Source organism: Teleopsis dalmanni, chromosome 1 (assembly GCF_002237135.1).
Source record: "Teleopsis dalmanni isolate 2A chromosome 1, ASM223713v2, whole genome shotgun sequence".
NCBI lineage: Eukaryota > Metazoa > Arthropoda > Insecta > Diptera > Diopsidae > Teleopsis > Teleopsis dalmanni.
The window spans coordinates 7206514-7225426 of record NC_051846.1 but is presented as its reverse complement, the minus strand read 5'-3'; the positions used below and the strand labels follow the sequence as shown (position 1 = coordinate 7225426).

Here is an 18913-nt window from a genome sequence, read left to right as displayed (position 1 = left end):
TATGTAAGTGCAATATAACCTTATAAAGAAGTAAAAATAAATGTTATGGACACAATTTCAATATATAGAAAACGATAATACAAATAATAGTCCGAAAGGATTCAGCATACAAATTGAACCTGAAATTGGGTAAAGCGTGTGGTAAATACTTAAATTCAATAAAATATAGTTTATCATAATGGTGCAATGAACTTCATTATCATATAATATATAGTCAGGCGCAAAGCAATGAACTCTTATGAAGATAGAAAATTCCAATGGAATATTTTCGAAATGATAATAAAATTAATCGTTTAATCAAATTTTGCGGTAAGAAATAGATTGATTTCAAATCGCTCTAATACCTATTAACGAATGTGTGTCTTCAATTTTTGTAGATATATAAAATACGCTTTGTAAAAACGTAAGCCGAGATCTTGTTGCAAAATTTTTCACAGTCTCAAAGTGCAGAGGTAATGTCAAATCAAAGAATTAGGCACACCATTGATAATGACTTCAACAGTGATTATAGGTTCATCTGTGTGATATCTGCAAATTTTCGACGGTGACTTGGCGTCCGAAAGGGTAAACATGCTGAATATTTGAACTATTATGTTGAGCATAAAATTGACAATATACTTTGTTTTGACTGACTTGCAAAATGACATGTAATAATAAATAATAAACGTTAGGCGAACTTACTTAAAGTAACGAAGGAAGTGAGTAAAATGTACACCATTAACCTACTATCGTTCTTTCATAGATGTCGCTGCAATCTAATAGATTTTGCAAAGGATTTCTTATTAAACCTGTCTTGTCAGATCGTTTGATAGGTTAAGTTAGTTTATACTGGCGGCACAGGGGATACACTTATGTTAAGCTTAATAACTCATTGTGTTATCATATAGGTCTTGCAGTTGACTGACATAGAAAAGCGGCGCCGTCCTTTCATCGTTCCCTTCACAACTGAGACAGGAAGATTTGAAAGGAAGATTCAATCTCTTAACAATATTTCATAATCTTTTTTATGCTTTGGACAAAACCACCACAAAACTGACATCTCTACAGGGCATCTCAGTTAGAGTATTGGATTTCTTCTTTATTGCACTCAATCAACTTGTATACAAATGTTTACATTTCACTGAGTCTCTCCATCTTTTATTAAGTACAGCACAGAAAAAACTTAGCAAATGTCAACTAGGTATATGCCTAGATTATTTAGGTATACTGAGTAATTTCCTGAAGCACCTCGTCTGGCTATGGCACGTCTGCTTCGCAGTTGTTAAAAATTATTCAATAACCGGGGACCTATATTAGAGACATGTTGAACTGTGTCAACATCTCGTTAAGAAATGTGTAGTAGTCAAGAAAGTAATAAAGTTCGTTTGTTATGGAGTACTGATTTTGTAAATAAATTTTCGCAATCTTAACAATATGTCGAAAAACAATAAACTTTTTGACAGTTAAAACACATTAAAAAGATTATTTGCTTAAAAAAAACACAATTTTTTATGGAATCATGTTAAATAACTCTTCAACAGAATCTTGCATATTTGCATTATTAATCTCATTCTTACTTATCAGAACAATAGACTCCAGCATCAAGTGCTAATCCCCCACACATTATAGAAGATAATAACGCGATCATAAAGTTTGGTACAAACTAACATCACAGCAAGAGAACTGAAATTAGTTAAACTTAACCTTTAATGAAAGCAGGTTTTAACTGTGAGCAAAACACATTCATAATATGTTAAAAATGTTTGTGAGAAGGAAATTATTTATTATTATTTATATTTTAAATTTTAAACAGTACTAAATAAATTTTTTGTTTATTTCAATTTTCAGTTTTTGGTAATTTTCGTCATAGTGGGTTTTGAGAATATCTCTGCAGTTTGTAATCAGTGCAGTCACGAAGGTTTTGCCTGTGTAACAGAAACGGAATATCAAGTCTGTTATAATGGTTAGATTCTCTAAACGTACATTTTCGACATATATGTTTTATTCAATGAACTATTTTTTAATTTAAGGCACTGCTGATACTTCTCTTACATTTAGTTGTCCCGATACTACAATATGTACTTCTCTAAATACATTTATATGCTCTCCAATTACAATACCTGAAATAAGACCAGATTGTGAACTCGGTTCTCGTTGTGATGTATGTGACAATATGAATGATAGGGACTTCACTTGTACGAGTCGTACCAGCTACACACTATGTACAAATGGTGGTCTAACAGAAGTACGTGGCTGTTGTCCGTTTGGCTATATATGTAATTTATATGGCACTGCTCAAACACCTTGCATATTAGAAAATTGTAGTTAATTATTTTAAAAATATATTACCAAACATATATACGGGCGTTAATAAATTTATTGGTATCGATTTTTATCGTAACTATAATGCTATATTAAAATATATAATATTACCATATAAGAAAATTTAATAATTTGATATTAATTTAATAATATGGCATTTATAACCTTATTAAGAAAATATCTACTTTTCGTAAAGGTAATCAAAGGTAATATAAAATCAATAATAATAATATAAAATCTATAATAGTTGATAATATAAAATCTATAGATGTAGAAGAATGAGAAAAATCGTCAACTACATTAGTCAAAAATAAAAGATTAAAAGATGTAGAAATAATATACCTAAAAATAAATCATCACATATTAATATAGCTTGGGTTGCGTGCAATTCTAACAAAAGAAATGAAGATCTAGGAAATCATCAGAAAAAGTCATATATATAACGCATGCATGAAATCGTGGATCTATATGAATATAAAACTTGAACGTGAACAACAACACCAAGCAAAACCTATAAGTTTTTTTTATAAGATGTACATAGTATAGTACATATAACACAATAGCAGTAGGTAATATATAGTTGCAATATATTAATTAATGCTATAATTTTATATAAGTGTGTTGTATCCCTTTATTTACCATATTATATGACTGTAGTTATAAATGCAACTCTGACTGGCATTCATGACAGAATAATAGTTTTTAAGATTGTTTTTAGAGATACATAGTGAGTCATGAAGGCACCTTACCATAATGTAATAATTTGAAAATAAAGATAAATATAATAAGCTAATATTTGAAAGATTTGATTTAAGGTGCTTAATTCCTCAATTTCTTAAAGTTATTTTCGCCTGACATCTCTTCTATACGACCTTCAAGTATTAGTTGAAGTTAACTTGTATATGTTCTTAACATTCTTCTTTCTGGTTTTATTGTTCTGTACAGCTCCATATTATTGACCCTGACAATCCAAGAAATTTTCAGGATGTGGCGACAACACGAAATCTAGCATTCAAATTTCTGTCCCTTAGAGTTAAACTGATCATACGTAGTACCTTATATATCGCAGTCTTAGGTCCACGCAATTTTTATTCTGCAGTTTATATTTTTGTCTTGATCGTATAGTTCTTACAACCAGTATGACAGCTGTTTAAATACGATCAATATTTTGATTATCTACTATACTTGTTTTGAATTATATTAAATTTTGATTTATGCTATCATAAACTTATGGATTTTTAGTATTCATCTTCCGCTACGAGCACTCGTAACACATAAACATTATTTGCCACTATTGCAGTTTTGTTAGCATATAGTAAGGAGTTATTGTCAGCTATCTGGTTTCAAACAATCTTTGTAATGTACTAAATATCTTCATCAATAATTTTTATCCCGCTTAACACATTATGAGAATACGAGGTTATAAATAATGTCAGAATAATAATAAATAATGTCAGAATTGAATGGACTAATGCATTGAGATACGTGTATATAAGATTTGATAACAAGTAATTTGTGCACAAACTCTGAATCTGCTTTAATCTCTCATCAAAAGCCCTGATAATAATTTAATCCCTAATACTTCATAAAAGAGTACCAGAATATTTCTCTATGAATAAACCATCACGGCATCTTTGCTATATGCTTATGTCGGTTTTACTAAGATAGTAAAATCCTTTCTTAAAAAACTGCAAAATTTTTAAAACCGAACATATCAGCAACTGTAGTATTCATAGATATTTCTATTGAAACCATCACCAACTATGAAAGCTCAAAGTGTCTAAACTTTTTGGCAAAATAGATGATCATCTCAACAATTCTTTAGCTCAGCTTTAAAGAAATTAATCGATGGGTGAGGTATTTGCGGATATCAGACGTCAAATTTTAAACTAAAAATGATTTAAAATAAAAGTGATGTAGATTTCCAGAGAAAGGAGTAAAGGTGATATGTTAGCTAGTACCTACTACTTTAAATTACGATTCGCAATCATATATATACATTGTCCTAAGTATATCGACTAACTGTTTTGTTTCTCATTAAAGGCTTTTTCATCTTATACGTATATTTATTAAAGTATACTTCTTAATACAAGTATAAGTATCTGTTTTTGAATCTTTATGAACTAAAACCTGCAAACTATATAAAATTTCTTATGGTCACCATATACATGTAATTATAATTCAAAAATGTGTTCATTATATGAATCTATGACTGTTTATAAGATACGCATTAAAGCTAATGCAAAAGTAACATATTATGAAATTTCATTATGAGATTTAAAATTTTTTATGTTAAAATGACTATTTTTAAAGAATGATATTTAAATATTAAAAATAACTTTCTAGAGAGCTGTGAATACTGCTTAAATGAAGCTTAGATAAACAAATACCAAACAAGTGAAATACTTGTGAAATTTCTAATTGCCACTCAATTATGTGGTAGCTTAAGACAATCCAAGTAAAATCCACTTAACATCTTAACTAAATTTAATCAACTGAAGTGTTTCGAATGAAAACTACCAAAAAAATAAACAAACAAATTAACACTCGCAAAGTACATAAAGTACCATTAGATTGGGTTCAGATAATTTTAGTCAAAGCTGGAGGCAGTTGTGAAATACTATTCAAATCGTGCGGAACAGTTGAACCTTGAGGTAACAAAACCGTTGGAAATATTTAAACTACAGAGTGTTAGAAAAGCACTGAATTATAATGCTGTTGGTGAGGGGATTTGCTCCAAACGAGGTGAAAAGGTGTCGTTGGCATTTTCTGCAAGTAAGTCGCCTTCGGGAACGACCGATAAACGCTGCGCGACGCCCATAAACGTGCTACTCTTGATAAAAATTCAAGTTCAGTAGATTAAATAGGCGATAGATAAGACGAAAAATAATTTTAAAGATACAAAATCTAATCAAATAATCCTTGAATGTAAATAAGTTTGCAAGCAGATAAATTGTTGACAGATGCTAAAGCTTAAGATACGTTGTGAGTTGTTGTGGATGCTGTGAGAAATTGGGTTAAATTAAATTAAGATTTTGACGTATTTTCGAAATGCTAATCTATTCTATAAAACAAAAAAAAAAAGAATTTCTATTGTCTATAATTTTTTAACTTGTTAATTAATAAAGTCAATAGTATGGTTGCTTAACCCATGTGTAGAAAAGAAATACTTGACTGGAGTTCAATAACTTTATTAAAATCTATGAAAAAAATTGGTTTCTTGGTTAAAAACTCATTCTACTGAATTTCTAATAACGGCAATGATTTTATGAAATTTTTAAATTTTTTAGTACGTGGTCTATTTGTTAATTTTGGTCAAATATATAGAAGCCGAATGCGATGTTTGCCAGCGCAATCGTGTCGCTTGCATCAATTCCACTTCATACTATTTATGCTTTGAGGGTAATTACAAGCATTTCCTTATTGAATTTCATCATCCATTAAAGCAACCATTTGTTTAGATAACTTTCCAAATACTGAAGTACTGTATCACTGCAAGGACGGCTTTGATTGCACAAACTTGAATGCGATTTGTGTGCAATCGAATGTTCAACGTCCACCCAGTTGTGACGACTCAGCACAGTGTGGTCTCTGCAGTGCACATCGTAACTATGTTTTTGCCTGTCAAAGCCGCACTACATTTCAGATGTGTTACGGTGCTGCACGTCCAACAAGTCCAATTGGTTACTGTCCTGATGGATATGTTTGCGATGCTACCAGTGATTCCATTTGTGTCCCTGAATCGCTTGCTGCGAGCGTCACCTGTGGTCGTGTGGCAACAGACACCACTACATCCACCACAACCACCACAACAACAGAAACAACCACGTCAGAAGCGAGTACCACGGAAACGACAACCAAGCTACCAAATACACCACAGTATGCTTGTGAGCAAGTGCGTCAAGTTGGAGTGTTTCCCACTCAACCAAGTGATCCATTTTGCAAACGGTAATTGTAAATGAAACAGAAGTTATTACTTTTAAAATTAAATTGTTTATTTTTTTCCTATATTTAGATATGTTTACTGTTATTATGTAAATGGAGTAATAAAAGGGACGGAATACACTTGCTCCAGTGGATCTTACTTTGATATTCAAGACTCTTATTGCACTTTATTTAAACCGTCATATTGTTTGTAAAGATGTTAATATAGTATTTTATAAATTCTGATTTTTATATAAAGTGTCATAAATTATTCCATACTAAGGCCTGCGTGTAGCTTAAGTTGTATGTCCTTCATGGAAACCCTCGAACTTTTTAGTCAACAAAACTCAATTACTTGCCATTTCGTTACTAATGAGCTAGAAATTTAAAAGCATAATAGAAAAGGATATAGAGAAAATCTAAAATTAAAAATATACACGAAAAAGTATATAAGTATTCCTTATGTGGAATAGACAATTCTTACACTTTTATTTAAACTTGGGTAAACCATATGAGCATCTTAAAAAACTGCTCAAAATATTAATAAGTTTCTAACAAGAAAAATAGATCAGTGCAAATGAATAATATATAATAACTATAAAATATTCATTTTATAGTTGTAAAATGTTAAGAGTTCTTGTAAATTGATGGATTAAGCATTGAAATATAAAAGTACTTTTTTATTATTTATTTACGAAGTAACACGTAGACGTCTTAAAAATAAATTCAAGAATTTTTCTAAAAACTTCATAGATCTCCAACAAAGAATCTGCTACATCAACTCAGTGGATTGGGATTGAAACTGGAATTTCCGCGACCAGATTATGGTGTCAAATCAAAGTTGCGGCGCTGATTAGATAGAACAGCAAGCTCAAACGCCACTAAAACTAATGTGTAAATGTAGTGCTTTAATTCATTTCGCTTAAGCCCTTGAAGCACCTCTCGCACCTGAACAACATTTTTCTTTTCTATTGCTGTGTAATTGAATTCCTAGACTCACAATATAATTTCCTTTTCCATACATACCGATCAATTGCTCTTTGATACTACATTATTGTAGTTAATGAGTAATATTAACGTTTTTGTACTGTCTTTAGTATTATAATCTACTACCTCAGAATTTGCAGTTACTTTCAAATTAAAAACAAGAGCTTATATATTATAACAATAAAACTCATTCGAGATTTAAAAAAAAAATTAATTTAAAAACTATAGATCAGTGGTTCTCAGACCAAAATGTATTACGATCCGGAAAAACATACAAAATATTTTACGAAGAGCAGTAAAATCGCGGTACTAATAAAAGCGGTACTAATATATTAAAAGAAAAGTTAAGTTGTATGAAAGGGGATTCACAGATTATGAGATAGCACTCTGAATTTATTTTGCAGCGTTAGTATGTGATCTACACTTGTGATTAAAATGAAAAAGATTTCGATTAATTAATACAAATATGTGGGACCATCAAAATCAATTTTAATCTTCACTATTTTTTTAATTTGTTCGATTTTTTTATGCATTTATACGAGATAGGTATTTGCGCTTAGAGAAGAGTACTACTAAATCTCTAAGGCTTTACTTCAGGACTTAGTAAAGTCTTTTAATTCAAAAATAATTATGTATATATTAACATATTTCTTAGATTTCCGCACTTTTATTATTAGCACCTTTTAAATAAGTCCTCCTTTGACAGTTATTTCTTCATCTATATTTGTCTCAAATCATCGGGTTGTTGTTTACGAATAGATTATAGTAACTGAGGATCAGATCTGGAAATGACTACTTTGAAAGATGACTACTTTCTTCCTTTCCTTTTAAGCATTTATTTATAAAAAGCATCTATACTATAATGCGTGATTGTTATTCATGGTTTTACTCATTTTAACCGAGAAAAGAAAGCATTTTTTATGACATATTATAGCTTTATTACTTTACTCATATGACTTATACACTTAATATTTAAACATCTTAATAAAATTTTAATCATCACTTATATAAAAATAACTCACTTTACCATGTATTATTAGTTTGATTAACCAATTAACTGATTAACTGACACATTAAAAATATGAATCTAAATCAATCTCAAAAAGACTTAAACTTCGAACAGTACCCAAACAGCGAGGTGGTATAGCTACCCCACAGTTCTGTGAGGTGCTATTGAAATATGTACTACCAGGGCAATTATAAATCTGACCATGCCAAGCACCACCATTGAGGAAGCAATAAACATATCTTAAATGAAATGTAAATGTTCAAAGTTGAAATAAATTCGTTTTTTTTCGTATAGATTAACTTACTGTCTGCAAGTAGTGCTTAGATCTGTACCAACCGGAAAGCGACCTCTTTGCTGCAAATTGCTGCAAAAGTAGGTGGCATTATAAAACGGTGATACAGTTGAAGGAGTGCTGCCTGTTGTAGGAGTGCTACTTGTTGTTCCTGGAGATGTGCCGTCGATTACAGAAGGACATGTAGCACTTATCTGTAATAGCAGTTAAAACATGAGACAGAAATCCTGAATTCCAATTACCATATATATCATAGTTAAAAGTAACTTACACCAGTTGTAGCATTACCGCAAATCTGTGGATAGTCAATACTGCAAATGTGTGATGGAGCACAATTGCCTACAATGTCTGATATTGTACCCGTACCCAGACATAGCGCAAAAGTTGTTAGACCCGTGCAAGCAAAAGTTGAGGTGGCGTCACATTTATTGCAATCGCTGCAAGTCGGTGTGATATTCTGTACTTTTGGCAAGCAAATCGAGGAATTTGCCGTAGAGCAAACGTAGCCAGTAGGGCATGTCAATGCATCACCATTAGGATAACCACCAACACAGATTTTGAAACTTATTTCTGAAACGCAGGCCACGCCCGTGTCTGCAGCACAAGCATTGCATTGTCCGTTCACATCGACCGGTCTCAGTATAAAGATGATCCATAAAATTGCCTTTAAAGCGAAATTTATATATAAAATATAATAGATTTATATTGCAAACTCACTAATGAAATAGTAAGAAATTTAAAAAACATGATTCCAAAATTTTATTTCGACAAATGGGTACTAACTAGTATCTGACGAATTTAACACTGTAGTTGAAGTACTCAATGCAAATTTATTTATAAATTTGCTTTCGCCAAACATTTATCTTATCTAAGCCAAAGACGTTAGTTTAATATAAATGTAGAACGTAACAAATTTAGTTTATACTACTTAAATAAAATAAATCTAAATAAATTCTAATTATTCTCAATAAAATGTCAAGTGCATTACTAAGTCATCTTTTTATATCCAAATTTCATAAACTATGGAATTTCCTTTTGTTAATTCCATAATTAATCTTTTCCATATTAAATGAAATATCTTAATAGCAAGAAATTAAAGGTAAGCGAATGACTGATCTATATCTATATATATATACAGGAAATATGTGTATTTACTTACATATGTGAATATTTATACACTTGTACGTATATATTTATATCGAAGGTAGTATTTAGCACTTATAATACTGTGTTATGGCGTCTTCAATAAATCTTTTATCTTAATTATCTATATTTTGCACACAAATGGTGGTTAAGACAAAACAGGTAAATTGTGAATCTCCTTTCTACGAACAAAAACCGCATAAATATGGAAATGCCAATAACATTGCTAATGCCAACGAAACCAACCAAAACTCCAAAGAGATACGTTTTACGTAATACTCATATGCTGTCCTTGTCCTGGTTATATAAATATATTTTGAATTTAAGAAAAAAAAACTAAATCACTACATTAACTAATTTATCTCTCTTTTGAAACAAGTTATCTATTTACATTTTTTTGTTATTTTAACCCATAGCAATGATTTTTAAGCTTAAAACTGATCCCCTCATAAATCATAGCTAGCTACTTTTAGGTTACTAACAAGCTCTTTATATGTCAATTAGAGTTAAAGATAATAAACAATTTAAAATAAAAAATACTTATAGAATCTATGGTAAGCAACTTTATAAAACTTATTTAATTGACTGCTTAAAGAATCCCCGAATTCCCGACATTTTATATTAATTTTAGAGTGAATGAAACAGAAATATAGCTGCATCTCTAACTGTAGTTGTGTTCAGTACAAAAGATGTAAATTAAATGTAATATCAGTGACGAGATCTTGACATCTGGGAACAAAATAATATGTAGACCCTGTTTTATTATATGGTCCTAATTTTGTCAAACAAACCAGCTAAAAAAAAGAGGAGTCTCGTTTGTTTCTATAAATTCTTTTTTATCAAGTCTTTTTATTGTTGTTGCAAGATGATTAGATTGCCCAAATTTTCTATAATTCTTGACATCCTTCTTCAAAATTACTTTGTTCTTCTTTCTCGAGTCAAGTTGTCAATGTATAAATAAAAATAAATGGAATATTTTTATGATAGTAAGGCACTTTCAGACGATTACTCTCTTATGTAGCCTAAATTTAATAGTTATTTCCATTATTAAAAATTGGAGGACAGATCCATTCCTTCGATTAACAATAATAATATATATGGGAAAAAATCTTAGTGGTAAAGGTTGATATATCGTACGTTGAATACAAAAATTTTTTTTGCTGGTATATAACCTTCAACCTATTTTTCTAACAAATAAAAATTCTTTATATTAACTTTCAAAAACTATTAAAAGTTTTTTTCAAAAATATTTTCTGCTAATATAGATTTCCTTAACAAAAATGTTAAAAGTCTTTACTTTAACTTCTTATATTTAAAAATGATCAGATCATTTTTATAAGCCACCTGACATGCTGACAGTCAGCTTCAGTTAAAAAACCTAACTAATATCTCTCCTTCAACTTACTAAGATTAGATATACTTTAATTTCGATTCAGTTCTTTCTAGGACCTGTTTATGGAGTTTGCTATTACATATCAACTAGTTCTTCCTAGATTTCTCCACTGTCTTTCTAAGTACACATAGTTCAGTATACTCCGATTAGGTTTTATTAACCATATCATAATCGATTAGAATTGGATAATTTTTCTCACATATAAATCAGGCATTTTAGATATGTTATTTATTTATAACAACAGGATATTTACAGGGGTAGTAAATAGTTCTGTATCAGAATATATTACACAATTTTATATGTCTCATACAATGCTATTGTGTGCGGTCCGTATTATAAAAAGAACTAATATATTATTTCATCTAAGTTCAGATATTTTTTTACGTACTATATCATATCATAATAAAATAAAACGCGTACCGTATCGAAGGCTTAAAACCTCTTTGTAATATGCGTGGATAGTTCAAAATTTCGAGTTAAAATTATAATTATATATATAATTATATAATTATTGTATATTATTGTATATAATTATTGTATATAATTATTGTAACAATACTTTCATGTGTTCTGTGATAGATGAGGTACCACCATTTTTTTTGCGTTTAAATTAACGATATCGTACGTTATATAATATCGTATCATATATATATCATATGTACCGTATTATTACAACATACCGTTGAGTATTATGATATCGTCTAATATAATAAATTTGTAATAAATAAATTTTTAGTCAAGTTGCAAATTATTAAACATGTTTCATATATTCTACTTTAGTACAGAATGTAATGATACTCTTTATAATATGAAATGGTGTATTATAGTTTAAATGAGTAAATGAGAGATATATATTTAGGAAGCTGACAAATATCTCTTTTCTTTGAGATTTTAAACACTTAATAAGTAATTCTAAATTCTGTGAGTCAATCGTGGGTTTATCATTACATATGTATGACACAGTAAGTCACTTATGAGACTGCATACTTAATCATTAAAATATAAAATATTAGATTATTCTTACTATTTTTTTGAATCCATCAAAGATATTTGTATTATTTTTTTTTTTGCCCATAGAGGCAATTTTATTTTAATTAAAGCTGAAAATCATCAATAACATAAAAAAGTAAACAAACATTTTAATGTTCAAAAGTTTTCCCTTTCATCCAGTTATGATTCAAAATTTTGTCACAAGTAAAACGTGTACGAGGATCAATTTGAAGTAAGTTTTCTATCAAATTCTTGCAATCTGCACTTACCTCGGTTTCAGGATAGCAGAATTCCCCAACAGATATTTTCTCATGCAATAACTGCTCATCATCATCATCAAATGGTGCTGCCTTAAAAACCATATAGTACAGCACTACACCCGTCGCCCAGACATCGATCTCTTTACCATAACCATCCATTGATAGCATTTCAGGTGCCATATATAATGGCGTTCCACACAAAACAAATAATTGTTTCTTAGTTTGAACTGCTAAACCGAAATCTGCCAATTTTACATTTTTTATATATCCGGACTCATCGCACAAAGCTAACAGATTTTCAACTTTTACATCCCGATGAACAATATGCAATGTTTGCAGATAATTTAATGCTAAAACCAATTGCTTCACTATCAAACGACATTGCGGTTCAGAAAATTGTTTAGACTTACTTAGTACATCGTGAACATCGCCTCCAGCCATATAATCGGTGACTAAGTAAAATTTTTTGGGACGGTTTATGACTGTCAAAAGTGATATAACGTGAGGATGATTTAATGTACGCAACACGTTAATTTCCGAATCCATAACCTCTTCCACGTCATCGTACTTGTATTTATCAACAATTTTAAGTGCGAAAGTTTTTTTTGTACGCCGACTAATAATTTTCATAACTACAGCAAAATGTCCTTCACCTATTTTATCCTCAATTTTGTACCTATCATGTAGTATTTCGGGTATATCGAATTCTTTCTCAACTGTTTGTGAAGTTTCCGCTTCTAAAACTTGATATAACTTGCCAATATTTTGTGACTTCTGACAAATTTCTTCTAATTTTTGAATTTCAGCGCCGTCTAGTTCAAAATTATCTGGATAGTAAACATATTCATTACTGTGAACTAAAAATATATCTTCATCTCCAAAGAACTCTTCCAACTTCCGGATGGCAAATCCCCAAAGCGTAAATATTTTTTGTATGGAACCTGAGTTCATTTTTAAGGCGACAGTAATTGTTTGCTTGATTTTTCCAAATGACTGATTATTATCCTTATTTAAAAGAAGCTGAAATATCTTCCTTGGTTTCGGACCATATTTGATTAAGATAATAACACGTGGACGCACACAACCTTCACGCTTTATGTCAAGCCGAAGATAACGAGTGGGTCGTTGAGTTTGACAGAGTGAAATTCTTCCTGGTGCTTTGTTTTGTGGACCGTCATTTATTGTTTCTTTTTTTGTAGTTTCATTTTTACAGCAACATATGTAAGATTGAGTTGGATCGAATTCCTCAATAGAAATAATATTTTCACCATTTTTGGTATAAATTGCTCGTATCGGCCCAGGTAATTTAAGAGTGCAGCAAAGTAGGCGGGTAACGTCTTCTAAGAGACTTTCAAAAGCTTTGTATTTTACCTTAGAAACTGGTAGTGTAATACCGGTATGAAACTTGTTACCGTAACGGAGGAAATGTATACGCTTTGCTTGGGTAATTTGTAGGTTAAGTTTGCTTTTAACAAAAAGCAAATTACTTTTTGATGCAAATATACTTCTTGATGCATTAGAACTTTTTGATGCAATTGCACTATTTAATGCGATATTTTTTTTCGGGTTCTTAATTTTAAGTTCAATAGTTGCCAAATTGGATGAAACATCTTCTTTCTTTATACTTTTTACACCAGTTCCATTACTCACACCAAAAGAACTAAGAAGAACTTTAGACTTTTTATCATCACCGTTTTGAATACTGTCCGTATTTGCAGTTCCATTGGTATTAGCAGCAATACATTCATTACAATTATTACTTCCAGCAATTGCATTAAGCTGACTTGAGTTCGGAATCAATTTAGAAGAACTATCGCCATCGATGCTGTTTTCGACACTATTATTTGATGTATTACAGCTATGAAATACAGTAATATCAGCTGCATTATCACAACCCAGTGGAGATCCAAAATGGATTCTCTTATCACTGGGAGTAACATTTAAACAGTTGTGATATATAGAAACATTCGATATAGATTTATAATTCAAACAGGTATTGATATCACCAGAATGTGTTTCTGACAAGCCATCACTTCCATCATTTTCTTCGCAATTCATTTTAAAATTTTTGAGTAAGCAGAGCAATTGGTTTTAATTCTTGAATAATAAAATATTAACAAAAAAAAATTAAATATAAATAATTTTAAATATGAAAGTATTTAATATTGTATGGCAACTCTTACACGTGGAAAGTACTAAATGAAGTCTGCAAATTTTCCAGAGAAGTAGAATGCACAAAACTACTTAAATTTCTGGAAGAGAAATCTATTTTAAACAATTACTTTTACTAATTGGGAACAACATTTTTTAGTTTTTTAGTCTATATATATAATTTAAACAAAATACAAAGCGTCTTTAATGACAACAATAAAGTACTGCCATTTTAAATTGAATTCTATAACAGATTCCCCTTTAAAAGTTAAGTTCAATTCTAACAAAACCAAGACTATATTTTTAACAAAAAACAGTACTTAAGTCCCAGACGATTAAAAATCTAAAATTATATACAAATATTTGGATATAACTCTGTATAATAGATCAACCAGAATTAACATTAAAAAGTGAAAGTTCTTTAAACCAGCATTAGCCAACAGGTGATACAAATAATTACCTCCAAAAAACGACATATTAATACTCAAACCAAATCTAAAATAATCAGATTAAACCATCTATACGAACCTATGTTATTATGTAAAGCGACGAAATCAACAAACGAATTCTGAAACTTTCTAAAAGAAAGTTTTTAAAAATGTTATGCATGTACCACGGTTTATCCGAAACCTACACATACATATATATGGACGTAAATATAACTACCATCAAATAAAAAAAAAGATAAAGTTCTATAAGGTTTTTTGAAGACAGACACCCACTACAATTCCAATTCTTAGCATTCATTAAGATCAAGGAATTTAATCAACATGTGTGAGAAAAAACAACCGCGTAAGAGACAACATGAACCATAGCTAACCGAAATTGACAGTAAAATCTATATAATGTTAAACCGTAATAGAGAGTGAAAAATTATTCATCGGCATTATCAACAAATTACCGATATAATGCGAAAGCGGTTCCAGATGAAGAAGAGCGTTGTTTTGGTCCGTAACTACCAATGGGTGTCGGGCACGATATTCCAGTGACTGTCGGTTCAACGTTAGATGAATCTTTTTACCTCCTCATCCATAAAAAAAAAATAATTATTAACTAAAAAAAAATATTAACGGAAATGCTTTTTTTATAAGAATTTACCTGTAACATTGATTGTATCGATCCTTATCGATTTTCAGGAAAGTTCAGCAAGTTTTCATAAAATGGCTTCTCTTCTAGAATAGAACGATTTTTAGAACTTATTTTTTCTTCGTAAACTTTATATGAAAAAATTTTATTATCTTTGAAGTTTACTGCAGATATTTACTAAAGCTTACTTCGTTCAAAAATAGAGTTTCCAGTTATTGTTTTTCAAAGCAGTTAGTTTTGTTCATTAAATGAAGTAGTTTTGATGAACGAAAAGTTTTTGTATGTACTTTGTTATTCTAGAAGAAAACAAAATTTATGAATAAATAACTATATATAAAAAGACAAGTCCAAAACTCGGATAGGTAGGGAAACACTTCTATACTTAGTTTCAACTGTTTGAACCAATTAATTTCAAACTATACATTGTGACCGAAAAGTTTCCGGAAATTTTAAATAAAACGCAAAATTCTTAATCTTCATCAATATTTATTTTATCTCCTTCAAAATATGCTCCATTAGAAGCGATACACAAATGCCAACGTTTCTTCCAATCATCAAAACATTTTTTATAGGCGCTTTCCGGTATGGCTTTGGGTTCCCTCTGCGAATTCTGTTTTACGTCTTCTATGGATTCAAAACGCGTTCCTCTGAGTGGTAATTTGAGTTTGGGAAACAGGAAAAAGTCACACGGTGCAAGATCAGGTGAATACGGTGGCTGTTCGATGGTATTTATTGAATGTTTGGCCTTAAAATCGTTGATAATGTTGAACAAATTGAGGTGAATCGGAACAAGCCGGGCGTTGACACGTCGCATACACAAATTGTCCACCAAAATCAAACGAGCCATCTCACGACCGATGCCTAGCTCTCGTGCTATCTCTCTAACACTCACATGAGGATTTTTGAACACGATTTCCTTTGCCTTTTCAATGTTTTCGTCGGTGGTAGAGGTCGAAGGTCGTCCAGAACGCGGCATGTCTTCGACGGTCGTACGACAGTCCTGAAAGGCTTTGTACCACTCATAAACTTGAGTTTTCGATAAAACTGATTCCCCATAAGCCTTTTGTAGCATTCGCAACGATTCTGCACACGAAATTTCGTTCGAAAAACAAAATTTGATGCAAACTCTTTGTTCAATATTTTTTTCCATTGTTTTTTTCGCAACGCACTACTGAGGTGAACTGGTTTCAACAGCTGCCGTAAACGAACTGTCTGACAGATCGCGCTCATTTTTGGCATAGTAATTAATGACAGTGCTGCCAAACTACATAAACTTAAAATATCGAAAAATATACAGCGCGCGAATTTTAAATGAGAACTTCCGAAAACCTTTCGGTCACAATGTATATCTGGTCCTAACTTACATAGGGATAAAAATATTAAAAAATTTCATTATTCTACAATTACGCCCTTATTGATTTATTAAATATAGGTATATAAAAAACCTCACCTTGAAGTTTATTTATCTTTTTTAACAGTAATTATTTTCCACCTGAAGTTTTGCTGATTTTTTTTTGAAACGAAATAATTTTTAATATAATTTGTTTACAAAGTTTTATTTTTTACATATCTACATAGCTTACTTTGATTAAACAAAAATCAGAGCTATCAAATAAAGATATCTAGATATCTACTTTTTTGTTTAGTAGCCAGAATAGCGCAGCTAATACAAACCGCTCTAAGTAAACGGGAATCAACCGGGATGACATAGCCAAAGTCAATTTTGGGATCCCTAGCGGGCTGATTCAAATCATCGTTAGCTTCCTGCAAGAAAAGTCCTTCCGAACTAAAATCCACAGCACTACTCTTTCGTCCGCACGAACAATAGTAGCAGGTGTACCTCACGGCAAACATCCCCACCTTAAGCCCCGTGTCAATGGCGCTTTATGCAGACGACACGTGCTTGATCTACTCTGACCGGGATGCCATAAATGTAAACAACACCTTACAGAGAAATATAGATCTCATAGTACAATACTTCCAGAAATGAAAGATTAAAATTAACAATGACAAAACCAAGGGTATATTCATAACACAAAAGAGAATGCAGCATCCTTCAGGAGTAAGCGTCGATGGCACGGAGATACGGTTGGAGGAAACCATATAATATTTGGGGGTCACTTTTGACAAACGGCTTAATTGGTATAAACATATGAAATACAAACGGAATAGATGCTCTAAAATTCTACATCTCATAAAGTTGCTGTATAATAATAATCGCTTCAACCTCCAAAATAGAAAGTTATTATGTACTCAAATAATTACACCAGCACTACTGTACGGATGTGTAACATATAGCAAAGCCTTAAATACTGCCATTAAGCAATTACAGATAAAACAAAACCTCTTTCGTTAAAAAGACTAATAAAGATTTCTTGGTATATTAGAACTACAGAGCTGCATAGAGATCTAAGAATCGACTCAGTGAAAAAATATATCAAGGACAGAGCCCTGGAATTATTCACAAAAGTCGATACGTTGCCCAACCCCGCCCTAACAAACCTGAAGTCCACCTCAGGCCGCACAGGAAGATATGCTGTCCTATGGTCCGTCATCAGTTAAAAGATAAATAAACGATAATAATTTTAGTATAGTTAAAACTTAGTGTGGGGCAGGTATAAGTCCCCCAGCAATAACAATACAACAGTAGAATATATAGCAATAACAGACATTTACTTTTTATTTCAACGTGAATATAAATACAATGCCTCAATTATATAATTTATAGTATTTATATATAATAAATAAAAATTTATTAAAATTAGAAGTTTCACTCATCAAAATCTCAACACAAATCACAGGTGTATTCAACATATCTAGAGCTTACTTACCACAAATATATTTAAAGGTGAATATGTCATTCACCACAAGAAAAAGATGCAAAAATAATTATTCGTAGAATTAAAATTTTTACTTCAAGACTGAATTTGCTTAGCTTTTTACTGGTTATTATTTTCTTTTCCGAATTTATGAATAATTGTAAGTAAATAAAAACTTTATCTGAACCAAAAAACTATGATTACTATTTTAACTGCTGTAAAAGCATTAAATATTAGAAAAAATAATATTCCATTTCATAAACTATGAATTATACAGTGTGCTTAGAGTGGAAGGGCACAACATTAAGAATTTTCATTTTATTTTTATATAAACAAATAGGAATAGCCGTATGAATTAATTATACTAATTTATAATAAAGTTTGTATTACTCTACGCCATCATATTCTAGAATAAAGGCAATCATATCGGTCTTTAAATCAAGTTGCAACAGCTGTCTTTCGTAAACCATTTTAGGCGACCAAAATAAAGGCACCATTAATAAAAACATCGAATAGGACAACAGTTAAAGTTATAAGTAATACACAAACCCCATATTT

General features: G+C 30.8%; 4 protein-coding genes across 10 annotated transcripts; 2 read left to right on the top strand and 2 right to left on the bottom strand.

The window, feature by feature from the left end:
* Nucleotides 1-387: 387 nt before the first annotated feature.
* On the top strand, nucleotides 388-2338 carry LOC119679456. 4 transcript variants are annotated; one of them, XR_005252411.1, is made up of 3 exons: nucleotides 388-564; nucleotides 1828-1942; nucleotides 2010-2338. XR_005252411.1 is itself a non-coding variant. In XM_038091858.1 (3 exons), the coding sequence occupies exons 1-3, from the start codon at nucleotides 1730-1732 to the stop codon at nucleotides 2306-2308; spliced, it is 429 nt and encodes a 142-aa protein (XP_037947786.1). In that variant the 5' UTR covers nucleotides 1684-1729; the 3' UTR covers nucleotides 2309-2338. The 4 variants fall into 4 exon arrangements, 1 of the variants encoding a protein (XP_037947786.1); XR_005252409.1 differs by lacking the exon at nucleotides 388-564 and adding an exon at nucleotides 1636-1707; XR_005252405.1 differs by lacking the exon at nucleotides 388-564 and adding an exon at nucleotides 1679-1740.
* A 3259-nt stretch (nucleotides 2339-5597) lies between these two features.
* On the top strand, nucleotides 5598-6440 carry LOC119679376 (the record flags this gene model as incomplete). The annotated part of the gene is made up of 3 exons (XM_038091737.1): nucleotides 5598-5703; nucleotides 5763-6249; nucleotides 6317-6440. Coding segments are annotated over 3 exons (717 nt in total), but the record flags the coding sequence as incomplete, so codon positions are not given.
* A 1711-nt stretch (nucleotides 6441-8151) lies between these two features.
* LOC119679303 lies at nucleotides 8152-9309 on the bottom strand. The gene is made up of 4 exons (XM_038091612.1): nucleotides 9231-9309; nucleotides 8785-9177; nucleotides 8526-8707; nucleotides 8152-8460 (listed from the first exon to the last, which is right to left on the bottom strand). Exons 1-4 carry the CDS (start codon nucleotides 9258-9260, stop codon nucleotides 8286-8288), a joined length of 780 nt encoding a protein of 259 aa, XP_037947540.1. The 5' UTR covers nucleotides 9261-9309; the 3' UTR covers nucleotides 8152-8285.
* A 2848-nt stretch (nucleotides 9310-12157) lies between these two features.
* LOC119679065 (serine/threonine-protein kinase CG17528-like) lies at nucleotides 12158-18462 on the bottom strand. Of its 4 annotated transcripts, XM_038091407.1 has the most exons (5): nucleotides 16987-17040; nucleotides 15725-15832; nucleotides 15549-15622; nucleotides 15352-15474; nucleotides 12158-14396 (listed from the first exon to the last, which is right to left on the bottom strand). In XM_038091407.1, exon 5 carries the CDS (start codon nucleotides 14355-14357, stop codon nucleotides 12189-12191), a length of 2169 nt encoding a protein of 722 aa, XP_037947335.1. In that variant the 5' UTR covers nucleotides 14358-14396; nucleotides 15352-15474; nucleotides 15549-15622; nucleotides 15725-15832; nucleotides 16987-17040; the 3' UTR covers nucleotides 12158-12188. The 4 variants fall into 4 exon arrangements, with proteins under 4 accessions (XP_037947335.1, XP_037947262.1, XP_037947186.1 ...); XM_038091334.1 differs by lacking the exon at nucleotides 16987-17040 and adding an exon at nucleotides 18368-18462 and having other exon boundaries at nucleotides 12158-15474; XM_038091258.1 differs by having other exon boundaries at nucleotides 12158-15474.
* Nucleotides 18463-18913: the final 451 nt, after the last annotated feature.